At 43.2% G+C, this 19,359-nt stretch overlaps 2 protein-coding genes across 7 annotated transcripts in view; both read right to left on the reverse strand.

The window, feature by feature from the left end:
- MOCS1 (molybdenum cofactor synthesis 1) overlaps positions 1-19,359 on the reverse strand; it is a 918,787-nt gene that overhangs the window by 505,447 nt on the left and 393,981 nt on the right. The gene's annotated exons all lie outside the window — the stretch shown is intronic.
- The window catches only part of KIF6 (kinesin family member 6), a 357,515-nt gene that overhangs the window by 170,203 nt on the left and 167,953 nt on the right, over positions 1-19,359 (reverse strand). For all 6 annotated transcript variants that reach the window (XM_084968006.1, XM_084968009.1, XM_003128378.7 and 3 more), the window contains 3 exons: positions 10,597-10,702; positions 9,364-9,502; positions 4,576-4,791 (listed from right to left, as the gene is read on the reverse strand). In XM_084968006.1, the coding sequence (XP_084824132.1) occupies positions 4,576-4,791; positions 9,364-9,502; positions 10,597-10,702 (461 nt within the window). The remainder of the gene's footprint in view (positions 1-4,575; positions 4,792-9,363; positions 9,503-10,596; positions 10,703-19,359) is intronic.

Here is a 19,359-nt window from a genome sequence, read left to right on the forward strand (position 1 = left end):
TTGTTCCTGCTCCTGTCTGCCTGCAAGAGTCCTTCATTTTGCACAGCTCCTCAGAGCTCCTTGCTATCTGCTGGACTGGATGCTGCTCGATTAATGAATTGTTGAGTAAAGCAAATAAGATCTTTCAAGCATACCCAGTCAAAAAAAATTTTTTAAACACTTCTCCAGGCCCCAGCTAAACAAATACCCCTGCCAACTCTACATATTTTCCCCTTGCTTTCCTGTTCTCAAGCCTTTGGTCATATTAATCTTAAAATCTGGAATGTCATACAATGCTCTCCTTCCATCTTCCAATGGCCAAACTCTATCAATCCTTTGAAACCTAATGTCCATGTTACTTGCTCTACAATGTTTTTTTCTGATCTACTTATTAAAACCCTTCCTTCTCTTTTGAGCTCCTATGGCATTTCCTGTAGCTCCTGCGTATAACACTTGTTATCAGCCTCTCCCAGAATGTACCCTGGGCCCTTCCATGCATATATGGAGGAATCAACAAATTCACACTGAGTGAGTAAGAGTCCAGAGTCTGGACCCTTCAGGCTGTGGCTTTGGCTTTCAGGTCACCTTTAAAATGCCAATGACATCACCTGTGGTGAGTGGGTTCCCTTAGCATCTCAGTTAAAGGATGTGGTGAGGTATGAGGGGCTTCTGGAATACTGACTGCTTCCAGGTGACTATTTGGAATGTGCAGTCAGAGAACTAAAACAGAAAAAAACCCACAACGAAATAACAAGAACAAAAAAAAAAAAAAAAAAAAAAAAAAAAAAAAAAAAAAAAAAAAAAAAACCCGAACTATAAAACTCCTACTGTTTTAAAGAGGACAATATGAATGATTCTTTGCAAATTGTAGAGCTGACCAAGCACTTATTATTTCTGTGAAATTGAAAGAGGCATTTAACCTCTAAAATAATAATAAAAGAGCCCGTAGCCCCTAACCTCCCTCTGTCCTGGTGGGCTGCTCGTGCAATGACTATGGGGGACTCTTTGGTAAACCATGGTGGGTGTCATTTTCAGCACAAAGTGGGGGTGAAGGGAAGAAGGGGGAAGGTTATTGAGAGGAGGCAGTTGTACCTCAGTCTCAAAGTGGGAAGTGGTCAAATTTACTTGCTTTCTGCATTAAACAGGAATGGTTAATAGAATCTCACGACACTTGCAGAAGGCAGTAATACGTTCCAAACAACACGCTTATTAATTTCTTATATTTGGTTGGCTTACATAAATAAGCCTCTTGTATACAAAATAGTGCATGAAGAAAAGCTTAATCAGCTCCTAGGAGCTTAAACATTGCAATAAACTAACCCATTACCTGTTGTTTGGCAGCACTGATTCATTCACAGCCATTTTCATCCTATCTGTAGTTGTGCCAAAAACTAAAATCAATCCCCCATCAACCCCTCCTCCAAATACTTAGATCATTATCAAACCATTTGTGAGCCTATTCCTATTTAAAGTCATTGCTAGAACTATATCCAATGACAGTTAAAACAACTCAAAAACACTTTCAACTCTAAGGCTTTTCTCCAAAACCCTTTTACCTCATTTGTACTTGGACTTTGCAAACAATTTCCATTATTTTTTCAGTGATTTTCTATTCAAGTGAACTTAATTCAGCCTCCAAACAAAACTAGAGTCTGTCTTGATAGCAGTATCAAGGGGCAAAAACTTACTGAAAAGGTTGACTATAATTCTGAGTAAGGAGAGAGGTTATGCATGAGATGTTGTGGAGAAGGAGAATTATGAGAAGGGAGATGGTGTAGGCAAGAAAAAACAGAAATAGGAAAGATCTGGCTTATAGCAAGGACCTGGATGGTGATATCTGAGCCTATTTCTGCACAGGCACAAAGGTGTGTGTCTTTGGAAAAGGGCAGTCAAGAGAATTCCTTCCATTGTGAGCATGGGGTTCTAATAGGGAACTGATTGTGACCTGTCATTTCAGACGAGACACCAGTGCTGTGTTCTCTACAGCCAACGATGCCAGCTGTTGTTGGGCAGGGAAGGCATTGCTCCTTGCTTCCATGAAGAGCCCCACCAGACACCCAGACACCTGGGGCCAGTCCTCACCCTTCCCCTGTATCCAATTAGTCCCCAAGCCCTGCTTGCACTGCCTCCTAGAGTGTTTCTGATACTCCACCTCTTTCTCATCATCCCCATCCTTTGACCTGGGTACTGGACCACGTTGGCCTCCTAAAGGGTTGTCTAACCTTTGTGTCCTCTGCCAAGTGGTTCTACACATGTCACTCGACCTGCCTTCCCAGCCCCTGACTCCCCAAATCCCACCATGCCCGGCCTTTTCACTTCATAACAAGCTCCTTTCCACCTCAAGGGCCTTGAAGGCTGGGCAAGTGATTCCCTCCACTTGTGACATTCCACCCAGCCACACTGCCACCCACATGTCCCTTTGGGATCTTTTTGAACTTAACTTGAGCTAGAGTCTCCCTGGTATGTGGTCCCTCAGTCATACAGAGGTATACTTTTTAAAAAATTTTTATTTTTATTGGAGTATGGTTGATTTATAGTGTTGCGTCAATTTCCGCTGTATAGCATAGTGACCCAGCCTCACACTATCTTCCACCATGGTCTATCCCAAGAGATTTGGTGTAGTTCCCTATGCTGTACAGGAGGGCCTCATTGCTTTTGTAATTAGATGTTCAAGGCTCTCTTCCCTGCCAGCCTGTAAGTTCTCTGAGGTCAGGGACTGTGTCTGTCTATGCATGTCCTCATCTGTAATATTGGAGAAAACAAGAACTTATAGAACAAGGATTAGATGAGTTCATTCCAAATAGCAGACTCTGAATAGTACCTGGTACATATAAGGACTATGGAAGCGTTAGTCATATGATAATAATTGGCACAGTGTCTAGAACAAAGTGTGTACCAAATACGTATACGCTGAATGAATAAAGGAACTAAAAAATGATGGTTGAGCTAATGAATTCACCAATCCAGAGGGCCTCTTTTTTTTCCAACCAGCTGTTACCCAGAAGAGAGAACAGGAATGAAAAACAATCACAGGAATGATTGCTTTTCCCCACCTATGGCGCCATGATCAATGGCAAAAATGGCATTGCTGTGTTCTGGGGTTTTGAACGTATCCCACTGTGCTACTAAAGAAATATTCTCAGCAAGGAGGTTTGGAATTAAGAAATGAGGGGATACAACATCACGAAATACACCTCCAGGCGTCAATCTTGTCTTTATTAACTAAAAGGTGTCCTTCTTTTTTTTTGTCTTTTTTTTTGCCATTTCTTGGGCCGCTCCCGCGGCATATGGAGGTTCCCAGGCTAGGGGTCTGATTGGAGCTGTAGCTGCCAGCCTACGCCAGAGCCACAGCAATGCAGGATCCAAGCCGTGTCTGCAACCCACACCACAGCTCACGGCAACGCCAGATCGTTAACCCACTGAGCAAGGGTAGGGATCGAACCCGCAACCTCATGGTTCCTAGTCAGATTTGTTAACCACTGGGCCATGACGGGAACTCCAAGGTGTCCTTCTTAATGAGCACCATACTCTTTAATTATTCCCAAGCTAAATCCTTTAGAAAACCATCCATGTCAGCTTGCCCATCCCAATGAATGCTGACACAGAAGATATCAACCTGTATGGCCCAAAGGGCAGTTCTTCATCCCTTTGTTGGAGTACATTCCATACCTCTGATTCCACTGTCTTCATGAGAAATCCATCGGTCACAAAACTATACGTCACGGTCTGCTTGTTGAATAGAAAGGGAAACGTACACAAACCATGCCAGGCTTCTTGCATGGTCATGTAGCTGTGGAAGAGGGAGTGCTGACACACCAATTAAGAGCCACACAAGGGGAAGTCCTCCGGGTTAGCCCAGCCCTGCCACATCCTATTATCTGACAAAACTGCTTTTTTATTGTCCTTTAAGGCAGACTGCGATGTATTTTAAGATTATTTTGCTGCAGGTAGCTCATTTAGATTTAGAAATAAACACAGTCTCATCACATTATTAATGCAACATCTGTCCTCATTCTTGCCCTCCTGTATCAGAGGAAGGCTTTCGTTCCTTTCTCTGTAGTTAACTGTTGCCCTGGACACATCTACTGCAGCCTCTGAACTCTGTGACAATCCATGCTTTGTGCTTTCAGTTCAGTCATCAATTTTAGAAACTGGCATTTAAGAGACTTGATAGGTATCAAATTAATTCTAAGCAATAAATTTTTACAGGCTTCGTCCTTGCACACTTAAAACTAAAGGATGTTAACACTGAACTAATGCAACATTGTAAGTCAACTCTACTCCAATAAAATTTTAAAAAATAAATAAAGGATGCTACACTGAATTCCATTATGGAGAATTAATTCTTTGAAGGACGGATACGCTTTATTGGGGTTTGTTGTTATTCCTGCTGCAGCTGCTTCTACTAAAACTTCAAAACCTTAAGAAACGTCAGTAATATTATAAATGATAAGCTTCACGATGGTGAATATGATAAAGTCGTAATCATGTTCGTGTTTGTTCACTTTTCCGATGGATACCCATCCATCTAACATTTGATAGTCAGTGTTTCCTATTTAAAGTTATCTAGTTTATGTGTAGAAATATAGAACTGACCTGTTTTTCGGTGGAGCCAGCCGGATCTGTACTGAGAAGGGCAGGAGTCCTGGGTGGCCTGAGTGGGGGCTGAGGGCAATGTTCTCGGACCGTCCGGGTTCCCAGGAGGGAAGGGTGAGCCCCAGGATCGCCTCAGTTCACCCCTGTCCATGCTGGAGAAGCGCAGAGCATCCTGAGCTTTCTTCTTTTCCTTCTTTAACATATTTACCAAAATATCTAAAACTTGACTTAAGGATGCTAGATTACAATTACAATCATGCTAGATTATAATGGTCAACACACTCATTTTCAAGTGGATTAACAGTCCCGATAATATTTGCTACCTGTGCAGCACACAATGACTGAAGGAAGACTTCACCCTCCTGAGGTCACGGGTGCCCTTATGGACAGTACAGGAGGCTACTGGTCTTTCAGCGGGGCGCCATTGCCATCATATGGAAAATTAGCAAATCCAAGGTCTTTCAAATCTCCTGGGGTCAGCCAATTCAGGCTTCACTTTTATGGTTTATAAAGGGTTTATAGAAAGGAAACTGAACACTGAGTGGTGGCAGATGATGGAGCTACATCTCCGTCTGGGACTAAATAAGACTTCAGTGCAGGAAGCCACCCCGGAGGCAGCAGGAGGTCAGGGAGGGAGAAGGCCAGACCCTGCCCAGCTGCCAGAGCAGCCAAGTCCATGCTGGTGGCCGGAGCAGCCGCCCCCGCCCCCGCCATCCAACACATGCTTATCTAGTGTACATTCAAATGGGGCTTCAAGTCACTTTCTAAAAAAAGTCTCCCATCTTTGGTCCTTCTAATTTCACTGAAAAGAGGTGGATCATTAGTAATGATAGATCATTTTTAAAATGCAACTTTTGGAGTTCGCTGGTGGCCTAGTGGTTAGGATCCAGTGTTGTCACTGCTGTGGCTTGGGTCATTGCAGTTGGCATAGGTTTGATCTCTGGCCCAGGAACCTCCGCATGCTATGGGTGTGGTAAAAACACACGCAAATTTTGTGAGCCATTAAGATCCATCAGGAGCACTGATGATGGTGATAAAATCACTCCATTCTACCTGCTCTTCTACTGTCCTTTTGGAGTCAAGATGCCGAGAACTCTAAGGGGTTCTGCCATCATGAAGAGAAGACTATACTCCCTCTTGAGAGTCTAAGAACTCTACACGTCTACATGCATGTGCAGTCAGATGAATTCAAGGCCTTCATCTCCCTCCCCCCAAAGCCCCCGAGATGGCTTCATTAAGACGGGAGCCTGAGGAAACAGGAAACAGGCAGATGACATGGGAGAGAAGTCCGCCACTCAGAAAGGAGGAGAGGGAACACGGAGAACAGGTGCCCTCCCCAGCTTTGACCCCAACTTTTTGGTGATGTCTGGAAGCACAATTAGTTTTTCTCTCACAAGCCTTCATCGTTTGCCTCAAAAAAGCTTGTATTTCCCATAGGCATTCACAACATAGGTGGCCTCTGGGCTTTGGCTCTGCCCCGCGCCTCCACTCCGCTTCGTGTGGAGATGGCTATCAAGCCGGTCTTACACTTTGACTGTCTCCAGCTGCCATGGCAACGTCCTTCCCTCCACTCAGGCAGTGATACTGACTGGAGCTTGTACCATGTGCCAGGCAGTGTGGTATTCCAGGCACAGAGACAGGAAGATGAAAAGACAGGTGGGTTTCTTACTCTCATGAAGCAGATGTCCCACTGGAGAAAGATGGACCACACACACACACACACACACACACATGCGAAAGGCTTTTTAAAAAGTGAGATTTAAGCTGACATCTGGACAACAAGAAGAAGCAGGCACAGGGAGGGTATCTGAGCAGAGGACGTGGTGGGTGAGGAAGCCCTAAGGAAAGATGGTCTTGGGCAGTGGCTCCCAGACAGGGGTGTTTTCACCACACAGGGGCACATGGCTGGGTCGGGAGATGTTTTGGGTTTTCATACTGGAGTGGCAGACAGCTGCCTTTTCTGGCATCCAGTAGGCCAAGACCAGAGACACTGCTAAACATCCTACTCTGCGCAGGATGGCCCCCGTGTCCCAGGGCTGGGGTTGAGAAGCCGCATGTTAGCAGGATGACAGACAGGTGGGAGACAGAGGTGGGAGACATGAGGTCAGGGACCGTGATCACGTGGGGCCCTCGTAAACTGGAGGAAGGATCTTGAATGTTACTCTAAGCGTAACGGGAAGGCCCTGGAGGACTGTAACCAGAGGAACACCGGGCTCTGACTCCCACTGCATAAAGCCCACAATGCAGAGCTATCTTCTCTGCTGCTTTCTTTTTTCTCAGCTGTCCTTTGTCTCCACTCCCCTTCCCACCCCATTTCACGTGGGCTGCCTCGCATGTCAAGTGCTACATGACTCTTGACTAAATGACTCAATGACCTGTTATGTGTAAGGTGTAGGGTGAAGGGGTGTCTGAACTTTATTCAAACTGATACTGTCACTGAAATGACACCCTTTTCTCTTCCTTTCTCAGAAGGACATGCAGTGCCGCTTGCTGTCATTTTGTTTGCAGTACTATCTTGGGTCAAGCTCAAGCATCATCGCTTTCTCTCCTAGTCTATGCCTTATCTTGCTCATTCCCCCTGTCACTGTCTTGGTTCTACCAAAAAAGACACGAACATAGTCTCTGTTCTGGCTATGCGACGCTCTAAAATTTTAGGAGCCTTTCTTGGTTGTGAGCCTTTGGTGAGCATCAGCTTGTGATGCGTACACCTGAGATGCCCTTTCTCCTTCTTCTAAGGCTACTCACTGTCTATGGAGTCCTGTCTTCCACTATGCAACCCTCTACAGCGCTTGCAGCACTTGCCATTTGGCATCTGACCCGCTTTGCTCGGCACTGGCAAGAAGCAACTTCACTGAGCGGCTGCAGAGATAATGGCTGAAGGGCCAGGACATGAGCCTGGGTTTGAACTCTAAGTTCAGTGCTCTTTTCAACTTGCCTCCTACACACCCCCACTGCAAACGTGAGACTCAGGAGGGGCCCTGCCGGAGTCATTCACAGTCAGTAAAGAATCTGGCGTGGCCGCGCGTGGACGGCGTACCTGGATTTCCCGGGGGAGGATGATGTATGACTCCCACTCCCTTTTAAAATAAACACATATGAACGGGCCTGGACTGTTCCCTCTCTGTCATATCTCCTTTCACCCTTCCTGTATGCACAGACACGCATAAGCCCAGAAGGGGATTAAGGAGCTGGTAGGAGTATTTGGGGGAGAAGATCCTAAACTAGGATCCAGGCCAGGAAAAGAAGCAGAGCTCAGCCTGGGGCTCGGGCCAGGACTGAGGGCGAGGCTGGGACCATCTCTGGAGATGGACAGCATAGGAGAGAGGAGAAAGAATGCAGGGGTGACAGCGCTGGGGGCAGTGCTCAGAGACAAGGGCTTGTGTGGGTGTAATTCGCAGTCGGATCTACTGTTACTGGACGGATAATAAAGCAGCTCAAGCCCACTCGAATCAGACATTCAGGGTCTGCTAATACTCAACTCAAATGAGAGACTGAAGTTAATCAGGCAGAGTGCCTACCTCGTATTTGGTTTGGTTTTACCTCTTCATTACTGGATTGCCTTCATGTAGGCTATTTTTAATGTGTTTTGCACAATAGCTGAAGCTAAAATGCCTTTTAGAGATTCTTAAGAAATGAACAAAAATATTTGTTCATAAAGAACTGACCAGAATAATCCCTTGTGCATGTTTAAAGCCTGCAAATGTAATGCAAATGCCAAATCTTTTGCAAGAAGCTTGAGAGATAAAATAAGAAACAATACTGAAGAAATATCGGGGACACCCATGGGCTCCTTAGAAGTAACCACCGCATCTGTAAGAGAGGCGGCTCCGGTGGTTTCAGCACCCAGCGGACACTGCCTCCTAGAATCCTGAGGAGTCTATCCTCAACCCTCATCCACACTCACTTCCAAATTTGGGAACATTTGCAAGTGGAACTCAAAGCAGCAGATCTGGCTTTTAAATAAAAAGTTACATTTAAATCAATCTCTGCTCTTCATAAGCTAAATACCATTTGTCATTTCTCAGCCATCATTTGAGTTTCACCCACACACCAGCCACAAATTCTGGGCCATGGTGAGGCTGTGGTCAGCCCAGTGTCTGGTCAGCTAGCTAAAGATAACCAGCTAACTTATGGCTGGGGACTAAAACAGAACTACTCTACTACTGTAGAGTAGCTACAAAATATATTTTTTAAAAATGTAATATTAAGAGATAGTGAAAAAAGCTCGTACTTTTAAATAAACTGAAATATGCACCCCCCTACCCCCAGTGATAGTAACTATATCTGGCTAAAAATAAGGTAATTCTTTTTTTCTTTTCTAGCTATTTTTTCCTTTCTTTTTTTTTTCTTTTTATGGCCACACCCATGGTATACGGGAGTACCCAGGTTGAATCAGAGCTGCAGCTGCCATAGCAATACCAGATTTGAGCAGCATCTGTGACCTACACCACAGCAATGCAGGATCCAAGCCGCGTCTGCGACCCACACCACAGCTCATGGCAACACCGGATCCTTAACCCATTGAGTGAGGCCAGGGACTGAACCACAACCTCACGGACGCTATGTCAGGTTCTTTACCTGCTGAGCCACAGTGGGAACTCCTCTAGCTACTCTGTTTTTTATTCGTTGCTACCATGTGTTTGCTGAAGGGATATTTTACTTCTAAATGGAAAGAAGCAACAGGAGCTGGAAGCTGGGTGGGGAACTCGGTGTGGCTGGGGGAAGACACCTAAGTGTCTCCTGGTTCAGGCCAGCAGAAGATGTTTCTAATCACGTCAGAAAGGATACTGATCTCATTGTCCCTCTGCTGTAGAATATCTCGAAGCTTTTTATATTCTTCCTCTTTTAATGGTTCTCGGCAGTCTTGACCTTTGACTTCGGAGGAGGCTCTGCTCATCCCATGGATCTTCTGGTCATTCAATAGGTTCTGTAGGAGGAAACAAGAGCTTAGCATCCACAGCTCTACGCCAAGTGTCTTTGTTGCTCTGATTCTTTTTGCTTTTGACAATTCCTTGCACAAATCAGGTATGCGAGTCCTCCTCTGACTCGGTCTCTGCAATGAAGTTGCCTTTGCTTGCATCTATGTCCTCCTCCTCTTCCTCCTGGTCTTCTTTCCATCCTCACTCCCCTCCCCCTTATCCTAGCTCTCTTTCCCTAAAATGGGACATTTCTGCTCAAACATTATCTCCTCTTGAACTTCTTCCCCTTTCTTCACAAGCCCATACCCCTGAGTCACATTTTTTTAAAAAACACTCGTCGTGTGTTATAATTATTCTGTACATATCTGTTTTCTCTCTGACTTACTTGTTCAACTTTGCCATCCCTGCCCCGGGCCCAGAGCAGACATAACAATTTTTTTTTTCTTTTTAGGGCCAAACCTGCAGCATACGGAGGTTCCCAGGCTAGGGGTCCAATCGGAGCTGCAGGTGCTGGCCATGGCCACAGCCATAGCCATGCCAGATCCAAGCCACGTCTGCAAACTACACCGCAGCTCATGGCAATGCCCGATCCTTAACCCACTGAGCGAGGCCAGGGATCGAACTTGCATCCTCATGAACCTGCGTCTAGTCAGATTCATTTCCGCTGCACCACAATGGGAACTCCTCCCAACAAATGTTTACTCTCTTAATGAAGTGTGCCAAATTGCAAGTCAAATAGAAGTAGAAGTTAATGATATTCCCTCCATGTCATCATGAAAATAAAACTTAATGCCAAAGCTGTTGGGAAACAAAGTGAAGGACATAATTCTTTTGATGAGAGCTTGGAAATCAGTGGGTTTAGAACAGAGAACTACTCTGTGCAGAAGGTAGGGATTCTTGGCAAAAGGTTTAGAAGTCCATAGTCTGAGCTTATTCCTTGTCCTCTGAAGAAATTCAGTGATCCTCTCAGCATAGGTTCAAGATCATCTGCTCTGGGCCTGCGAAGCTGGGTCCTAAACCTTTCAAGGTTGACTAGGAAAGCTTTACTGCAGTTTGAACACAGCAGACAACGGCTTCTACTAGTGGAAATGTTTAAATTTACCTTTAAATAATGGAAACAGTGATGAATTTTACGCATATCAGCGCCAACCTCCAATTTACTCTCTGGATCCTGGTCTTCCAAAAAGGATGTTATTAGTTTTTCCAGCCTAAAAATACATAATGTATGAGAATCAACTGTGAGCTTGAGACTTTAGAAATTCTAATGGCATTACTTGGTTGGTTAACATTTGAAGTACAGGGTATTGTTCACATTTTCTTATAGAAAAGATGGTTACCTAATTTGATGACAAACATTAAGGGAGAAGAAACATCAACAAGTGAAATCTAGAAACGATGAAATTATTTGATTGATTTCCAACGGATCTTCACAAGCAGCTTTCCACGCAAGTATCATGTGATTTTTACAAAACATGCATTCCAGCCAAGCTGACTTTCTATGCCCTAGCGTCTAGCTGCAGTGTTGCTAGAGAATATAATGAAAACTTTTTTTAAAAATTTGTTTCATTCCAAATTCATGCTACTCAACCTGAGCTGGGACCTGAGGTTCCCAACACTCTTTTTTTTTTTTAAATTTTATTTTCCCACTGTACAGCAAGGGGGTCAGGTTATCCTTACATGTATACATTACAATTACAGTTTTTCCCCCACCCTTTCTTCTGTTGCAACATGAGTATCTAGACATAGTTCTCAATGCTATTCAGCGGGATCTCCTTGTAAATCTATTCTAGGTTGTGACTGATAAGCCCAAGCTCCCGATCCCTCCCACTCCCTCCCCCTCCCATCAGGCAACCACAAGTCTCTTCTCCAAGTCCATGATTTTCTTTTCTGAGGAGATGTTCATTTGTGCTGGATATTAGATTCCAGTTATAAGTGATATCATATGGTATTTGTCTTTGTCTTTCTGGCTCATTTCACTCAGTATGAGATTCTCTAGTTCCATCCATGTTGCTGCAAATGGCATGATGTCATCCTTTTTTATGGCTGAGTAGTATTCCATCGTGTATATATACCACATCTTCCGAATCCAATCATCTGTCGATGGACATTTGGATTGTTTCCATGTCCTGGCTATTGTGAATAGTGCTGCAATGAACATGCGGGTGCATGTGTCTCTTTTAAGTAGAGCTTTGTCCAGATAGATGCCCAAGAGTGGGATTGCAGGGTCATATGGAAGTTCTATGTATAGATTTCTAAGGTATCTCCAAACTGTTCTCCATAGTGGCTGTACCAGTTTACATTCCCACCAACAGTGCAGGAGGGTTCCCTTTTCTCCACAGCCCCTCCAGCCCAACACTCTTAATCATTCCTGGTTGACATCTATTCTTCACAGTGGCTATTCCAAATCCACCCACAGCCCCCGAGCCTACCAGTACTCTTTCCCTATCCATCAATAATGCAGTTCCTCACTAGACTGAGAAAGTCCAAGTTGCTACGAGGCGGGCTCCTCCGCATGCCTTTTCCTTCACCCCGCAGTGCCTCTGTCTCACCACTCAGGCCGTCTTCCTTCTTTAAGCGTTTTGGATAACATCCTTCCTCCTTTGCACAGCCAACCTCTCCCCCAGGCTCTCCTTGGGCTTCTGCCAGGGGCGCCTGATTAATTACCTCCTTATCACTTCTCCTGACTGACTATCCCCTGTGCTTACAATGATTTTCATGTTTTTATTAAAAAAAAAAAACAGAGAAAAGTAGGAAACAAATGGCTCCCTTTGGAGGGAAGCCCCAGCCCTCTATGAAGTCCTGGTTCAGTGTGTGGCCTCATGTGTTGCTTCCGCTGTCCACACAGCATTCTACAGTCAGCACGCCACCTTAGGTCCACCACGAGTTTAGGAGCCTATCAAGGCAATTCTTGATTCTTTTTCATTCTTATGGTCCCTCTCCCCCACCCTGTATCCAGAGCATCAATAGAGAATCAATGGAGTTTATTCCCTCTATGTTGAGATGGGACTCTTGGTAAGGAAGGCTGTCAGTAGCTATGATGCTAAGTATCAGCACACTGCAGCAGCATGTCTTTCTCATTCTGTCATGGAAATATTTGCACACTCTCAGCATCACTTTTTGGCCATGCCTGTGGCATTCGGAAGAACCAGGGATCAAACCTTCGCCATAGCAGTGACAACATCTGATCCTCAACCTACTGAGCCACCATGGAACTCCCCAGCATCATTATAAACAGTACATGTTTTCTTTCCATTATTACTCTCAGCCCACTCTCATAAGGTGTAATGATTTCCTTCATACAGCAGCTCTGGATTTCATTTTTCTCTCTCCCTACAATCTGTGACCCGTAACAGTTGATGCTTACAAGTGTGAGACAATTTATATTGCAATTTTAAAGGAGCTTCTTCAGGTGGAGGGATTCTTATTTGCATTATTTGCTGATTGACATAATGTTTCTTCGTAGAATAGAGCTTCAAAGCATCAGACCCACAGAAGATTAGTTTCTGATACAAAAAGTTTTAATTTTTTTACATGAAATATTATAAAACAGGTGTTTATGAAAAGGATTCCAAACACACCTGTGACTAAAGTAAACACTCCTCTCTTCCTCCCCTGACACCATTCTCATCTTCTTTATTCATTCTCAATACTTTGGGGAATTCACTGTTAACAGCGGAAATATGTTATAATTCTTAACGAAGCAGACACCTATATTCTTATGTGCATTTGTAGATTTTGTTTGTTTATACAAAAATGAGAGCACACACTGAACAGAGTTCTGTACTATTATTTTTCTGTCTAAACAATTTATCACAAATAATCTTCCATGTCGGTACCTACATAATAGAGCTATTTCATTTTAATGGCTATGTAATATTATATAGTTTGGGTGTACTGAGCCTCTCATAATGGATATTGAGGCAAGATGGAGTTCCCATTGCAGTTCAGCAGGTTAAGAACCCGACTAGTACACAAGAGGTTTCAGGTTTGATACCTGACCTTGCTCAGTGGGTTAAGGATCCACCAGCTGAGGCATAGGTTGCAGATGTGGCTCAGATGTGGCGTCACTGTGGCTGTGGTGTAGGCCGGCAACTGCAGCTCTGATTCGAGCCCTAGCCTGGCAACTTCCATATGCCACAGGTGCGGCTGTGCAAGTAAAAAAGTTATTGAGGCAACATACTCATAGTTGCTGCATCGCTCTGTAACCCACAAGGATGCCTGGATTTATAACTGTCAGTTAATGAGGTTTCAAAAACAATAATGCCCTCTCCTTGTATTTTCCCTGAGTACTTAACCAAAATTCTGGAGTTTTGAGAATTATCTTTAGTTCTAGGATATACCCATTTTCTGGAGTCAAAGCAGTTTTGGTTTTCGGTGTTCATAAAATTTCAAACAGACAGTATTAGGTTAGAAGTAATGATTAATCAATTCATTTGTCTTGCTTTTTCTTTAGGAAAAAAAATTCTGTACAGTTTGATCGTAAATATTCTAGTAAATGTTCCATGAAGGAGGGCCGAAGCGGACTCCTAGTTCATCAGAAAGCATTGTAAGATAACAAGCCTGCCGAGTGGCCAGTGATTGCTCGCAGGTCACTCAGTCTCACTGGACTTTGGATGTTCCATTAAGGCTCTTGTCCTGCACAATAACAGTACAGGATACAAGGAGGACCGGGGATGTGATCCAAAGACATGGTGAAGAACTCCTGCTTAAGTGAAAGAACTGGACCGCTTTACCCCTCTGAGGCTTGGTAAGGCTGGTGTGAAAGGAAGAATGAAGATCAGGCTTTGGACATGCAATTTTTTTCTCAGTGCTTGAGGTGACGGAGCCTCTTTAGATAAGGAAAAAATGCCTGGTCTTTCCTTCATACATTAAATGATTTATTGTTGAATTTATTTTCTTATCAACCAAGGACTTGGCCTAATAATTAAAATGCAGAAAAATGCCTAATTCAGATGTTTCCGATGTGCTCCTCTGGTAGTTAAGGGTGAATGATTGACCCCAAATTCTCTGCGTGTTATCTCCCAAAATAGTTCCCAGTTCATACCTAGTCACTGCTCCCACTGAGGGGTCTCCCAGCTGCCAGAACACTGCTGGCCAGTGAAGAACTGTTTGCAGAAAAGCCTCTCTTAGGAGGTCAAGTGAATACGATTAACGTCTGTTTTTTAGAAAAAGCCCAGGGAAACAAGAAACTTTATTCTCTACTTTGACTAAGAAGGAAAGGAGAAAGGGACTCCTACTGGGGAGGGAAAAACAAGTGTGTTCCATTCAGTTGTGGTTCACACAGACAGGGAGGACTGGTAGATCATCTATGCGTGTCTGAACACATAACGTGGCTGGTAGGAAACCGGTGGATGTCTGGTGACTACACTTTTTGTCACCAACGTGACTGCTAGGGAGGTCCTTCTGACAGCCCGGAGCCCAGTTCAGCAATTCTATCGTGCCATGTATTTTGATACCTGACCACACCAGGTATGAGAATTGACTGCACTTGCTAATATGTGCCTTACCCCCTCGAGACCACTGTGCGCCTCCATGTTTGCCCCCAATATTTCTTGGCAAAAAATAAAGTTTCATCTGCAGCCATATTTTTTTTGTGGAAGTTTAGGTTTCATAGTGTGAATTAAAAGGCAAAACAAGTTAATTATCCTTAGCAATCGCTGATATTGGGCAAGCACTAAATGCTGGATATTCTTCTGTGCCCTTGGAATACATCATCTCCTTAATCTGCACTGAGGTGGGCTCAGTACTATCACTGTCCTCATATCATAGGCAAAGGAATGGAGGTACAGAGAGGCCATGTATCTTGCCCAAGGTCATACAGCTAGCACACAGCAGAACTTAGATTCAAACTCCAGGAGGCTGACTTCAGAACCCATGTTTTAAGCACTGTCCTGACCATACTACATCATCAGCCTCTATGGGACCCAAAATTTACCATCTATAAAATGTGCAAAGTAATATCATCTCTAAACTCTTTAAGTTCTGTGAAATAAGGTAGGTAATATGAGGAACAAAGAGAGAGTATTTATTCTCTGGTCCATTATTGCCTTGCTATTCAAAGTGTGAATAGCAGGTCAACCTCATAGGCTCACCTGGGAGCCTTTTAGAACTGTGTCATTGCAGACCCCAGCCAGACCTGCTGAATCTGCATTTAAGCAACATTCCCTGGTGATCTGTGTGTGCACTCATGTTTAAGAAGCATTACAACAAGGCAACCTGTTGCTGAATGTTGAGCCAATAATATTTACACATCTTTTCAGCCTTGGAAACCAAATAAAGAAGTAATCTGGGAGTTCCCATTGTGGCTCAGAGATTAACGAATCTGACTAGGAACCATGAGGTTGAGGGTTCGATCCCTGGCCTTCCTCAGTGGGTTAGGGATCTGACGTTGCTGTGGCTGTGGTGTAGGTCGGCAGCTATAGCTCCGATTAGACCCGTAGCCTGAAAACCTCCATGTGTCATGGGTGTGGCCCTAAAAAGACAAAAACAAAAAACCAACAAAATAAGAAGTAACCTGAAATCTCATTATGTGAAAGAGTAAACCACATCCCTTGATGGTCAGCTATGTCCTGGCCACTGTGCTAGTGACCTTACATGATTTCTTTTTTAAGTGGGAAAAAAATTTGAAGAGAATATCATCATCTGGTTCTCTTTGTAACTGCCTTCCCCTAATTATCTCATTATTAATTTTATTGAACATCCATTATGTGTCAGACACTCTCACATGGATTTTGTTATTTATCTCTACCATAAGCCTTCAAATTATTTTTCCTCTTTCATAGATGAGGACAAGAATGCTCACAGAAATTAAGTTACTCGCACCTTTTTACCGAGTTAGGAAACTGAAACACTGGGATGTAAAAACAGAGTTTTTTAAATCGGGAACCCCTACTCTTTCCATACATATCACAAAGCTTCTCAATCAACTTGGAGAAGTCTCCCCATTTGCCATAATCCCTAATACATTAAATTTGTATTTTCAATTCAGAAATTTCAGACTTTTCTTTTTTTGGCTGTATTCACAGCATGTGGAAGTTCCTGGGCCAGGGACCAAATCTGCTCCACAGGAGTAACTTGAGCCACGGCAGTGACAACGTCGGATCCTTAATCCTCCAAGTTACCAGGGAGCTCCCCCTACAGATTTTAAAAACTAAGTAAAGATGCAAATAACAAGGGCAACGAGATCATCAAACAAACTTTGTGTCTTTCATTTCAAAGAAAAGGATTTTTTTTTTTTTTTTTTTTTGCTATTTCTTGGGCCACTCCTGCGGCCTATGGAGGTTCCCAGGCTAGGGGTCTAATCGGAGCCATAGCCACCAGCCTACGCCAGAGCCACAGCAATGCAGGATCCGAGCTGCGTCTGCAACCTACACCACAGCTCACGGCAACGCCGGATCGTTAACCCACTGAGCAAGGGCAGGGACCGAACCCGCAACCTCATTGTTCCTAGTCAGATTCGTTGACCACTGCGCCACGACGGGAACTCCAAGAAAAGGATTTTTAACAAGGTGCAACAATGGGAGTTCTTGAGACCCAATGGAGGGGGGCATAGGAAAGCCTTGTTTTGACTTTGTTAACATGACAAGCTTCTTTTACAGCGTATGACCCTTTAAAACCCAATGTTGGGAAAGCACAGCATTTATAAAAGGACAGTTCAGGTAAGAAGAATAAATTTACAATTTATGATTAACTACAATCCACAAGGGCATGAAAAACCGAAGGCCGAGATTGTGTCAAGAGGCCTACAACCAAAGGAAACTACACAGACATTTTGGGGGGTCATTAGTTTTCATGTTTGGTTTTTTGTTAGATTCGCTGAAAGAAACTAGTCTCCATTGGCTTAAAGGTGGTTACCTCAAGATTTTTTTTTTCTTTTGGAATTCTCTGATCTACAACAAGTTTTATGCACATTTATACGCTCCCCAAACCCTAACCAGTAAGTGAAAGACATGGACCCTATGTGCAAGGAACTGAGTTCAATGTCAGCCACTCTGCTGGAATGAGTCTTTTTAAGAACAGGAGGGGACCAGAAAGTTCCTGGTTTGAGTGATACAGAGGAAATTCTTAGGAAGAGTTTACATTCAAGATTTATCTCAGTAATACAAATATCCTTTACCACCCTCAAAACACAGTTACATGGCAACTCAAATGCAGAGTTGCACAACTGCTTGGTGCTTTCAGATGAGACAGGATGTGCTCAGGGTGGTATGGCCGTAGGCAATACTTTCAGTGTTTTGAAATAGCAAATGCAAAAAATCCAAATCAAAATCCAGACTGGTTTGCTTCTTTAACAGTGAAAATATAGCCTGTTTCTAGAAAAATACATTTGTGGCCATGTACTTCAGTTCATGGAGTTTTAAAAAACCATTTTGAAATAATTTTAAAATGACAACTTTTAAGACACTAAAACAACTCTTTTAAAATGCAATGATGAAGGGTTTTGAAAAATTATAAAAATTTATTTTGGTTTGTCAATCCAGATTTTCACATATCCAGTTTATTAAAAGCATATATATCTTTTATTTTTTTACATGGCTGCACCCTTGGCATATGGAAGTTTCCCAACCAGGGACTGAATCCAAGCTGCAGCTGTGACCTCTGCAGCAGCTGCAGCAATGCCAGATCCTTTAACCCACTGCACTGGGCTGGGGAGCAAACCCGTACCTCTGCACTGCAGTCAGGCTCTTAACCCACCATGCCAGAGTGGGAACTCTAAGGCTTATATGTCTTGATATAGGACCAAACATTTTAACTTCAGTAAATACAGAACAGTTCAGTGGTTTAGAACAAATGTAAATAAATATAAACAAGAGATGAAAATAATATAATCAATCCCTAGATATCAATGACTGCCTCTTTAAATTCCCCCGGAGGATCTTTTGAATCCCTTGTTTGCTGTAGACAAATGCTCAGTTATTAGTTTTTAATGCAAACATGAATGCCTATCTCCATAAATCTGTAATAAACAAGGAACTGACATAGGAAAGAGAATGGTGGTGTGGTAGAAGGGGGCAGAGGAGATAGGGAGCAGGATAGCTGGCGGCGGGAAAATGTACAAGAAGGTCACGTCCAGGAAGGGAGTAATGACAGGAGAGAAAGGGTAGGAAAGGTTTCGGAACATCACGGCCTAGATCACAACCAAATAAACAGCTGCTATCTTTGCGTGGTGGAATTTCAAATTCTTTCTTTTTTTTTTTTTTTGCTCTGTGCATAATCACTTTTCCACAATGCATATGCATTGTCCATAAAATGAAAAATTACTGACCCCCTTGCTGTACAGTGGGAAAATAAAAAAAATAAAAAAATAAAAAAAAAATAAAATGAAAAATTATAAAACTACTATAATTCTCAAAGCAAAATTTTAAAAAATAAAAATTCTAAAACTTAGTTTTCGACATTTCAAGTTACCTTCCTTGAGGTTGCTGCCATGAGAGAGAGAGAGAGACATTATTTGATATTAGGTCCCTGAAATGAAATCCACAGTTAAGCCCCAAAGCTTTTCCCCTGTTGCTTCCAGACGGATTTGATTTGTTGATATGATCTAATTACTTATTTTATGGTGCTGATTATAGCAGTTGGTGGCTATTCCTGCATTTGTTTATCCATCCTTTGAGCAAGCAATCGGGAACCAGGTGTTAGACATTGCTGTAATTTATTATTTCCATAAGTACACATTTTCACACTGCGGGTTTTCTGTAAGTGGCATACACCATATAAAACTGTAATTAGAACAAACATTTGTTTCAGGACATCTTTAAAAATATACAGCTCCATGTATATGCAAACGTTTCCCCGGGAAAAGGTGATGGGGGAAGTAAGAGAGAAATGCAAGTGTTTCTGTGTGATATGACAAAGGGTCTCATTC

This window comes from Sus scrofa, chromosome 7 (assembly GCF_054392235.1).
Source record: "Sus scrofa isolate SSC_HxYL_T2T_F1_AM1 chromosome 7, Sscrofa_HxYL_maternal_Yorkshire_Landrace_v2.0, whole genome shotgun sequence".
In the NCBI taxonomy this organism is placed as follows: domain Eukaryota; kingdom Metazoa; phylum Chordata; class Mammalia; order Artiodactyla; family Suidae; genus Sus; species Sus scrofa.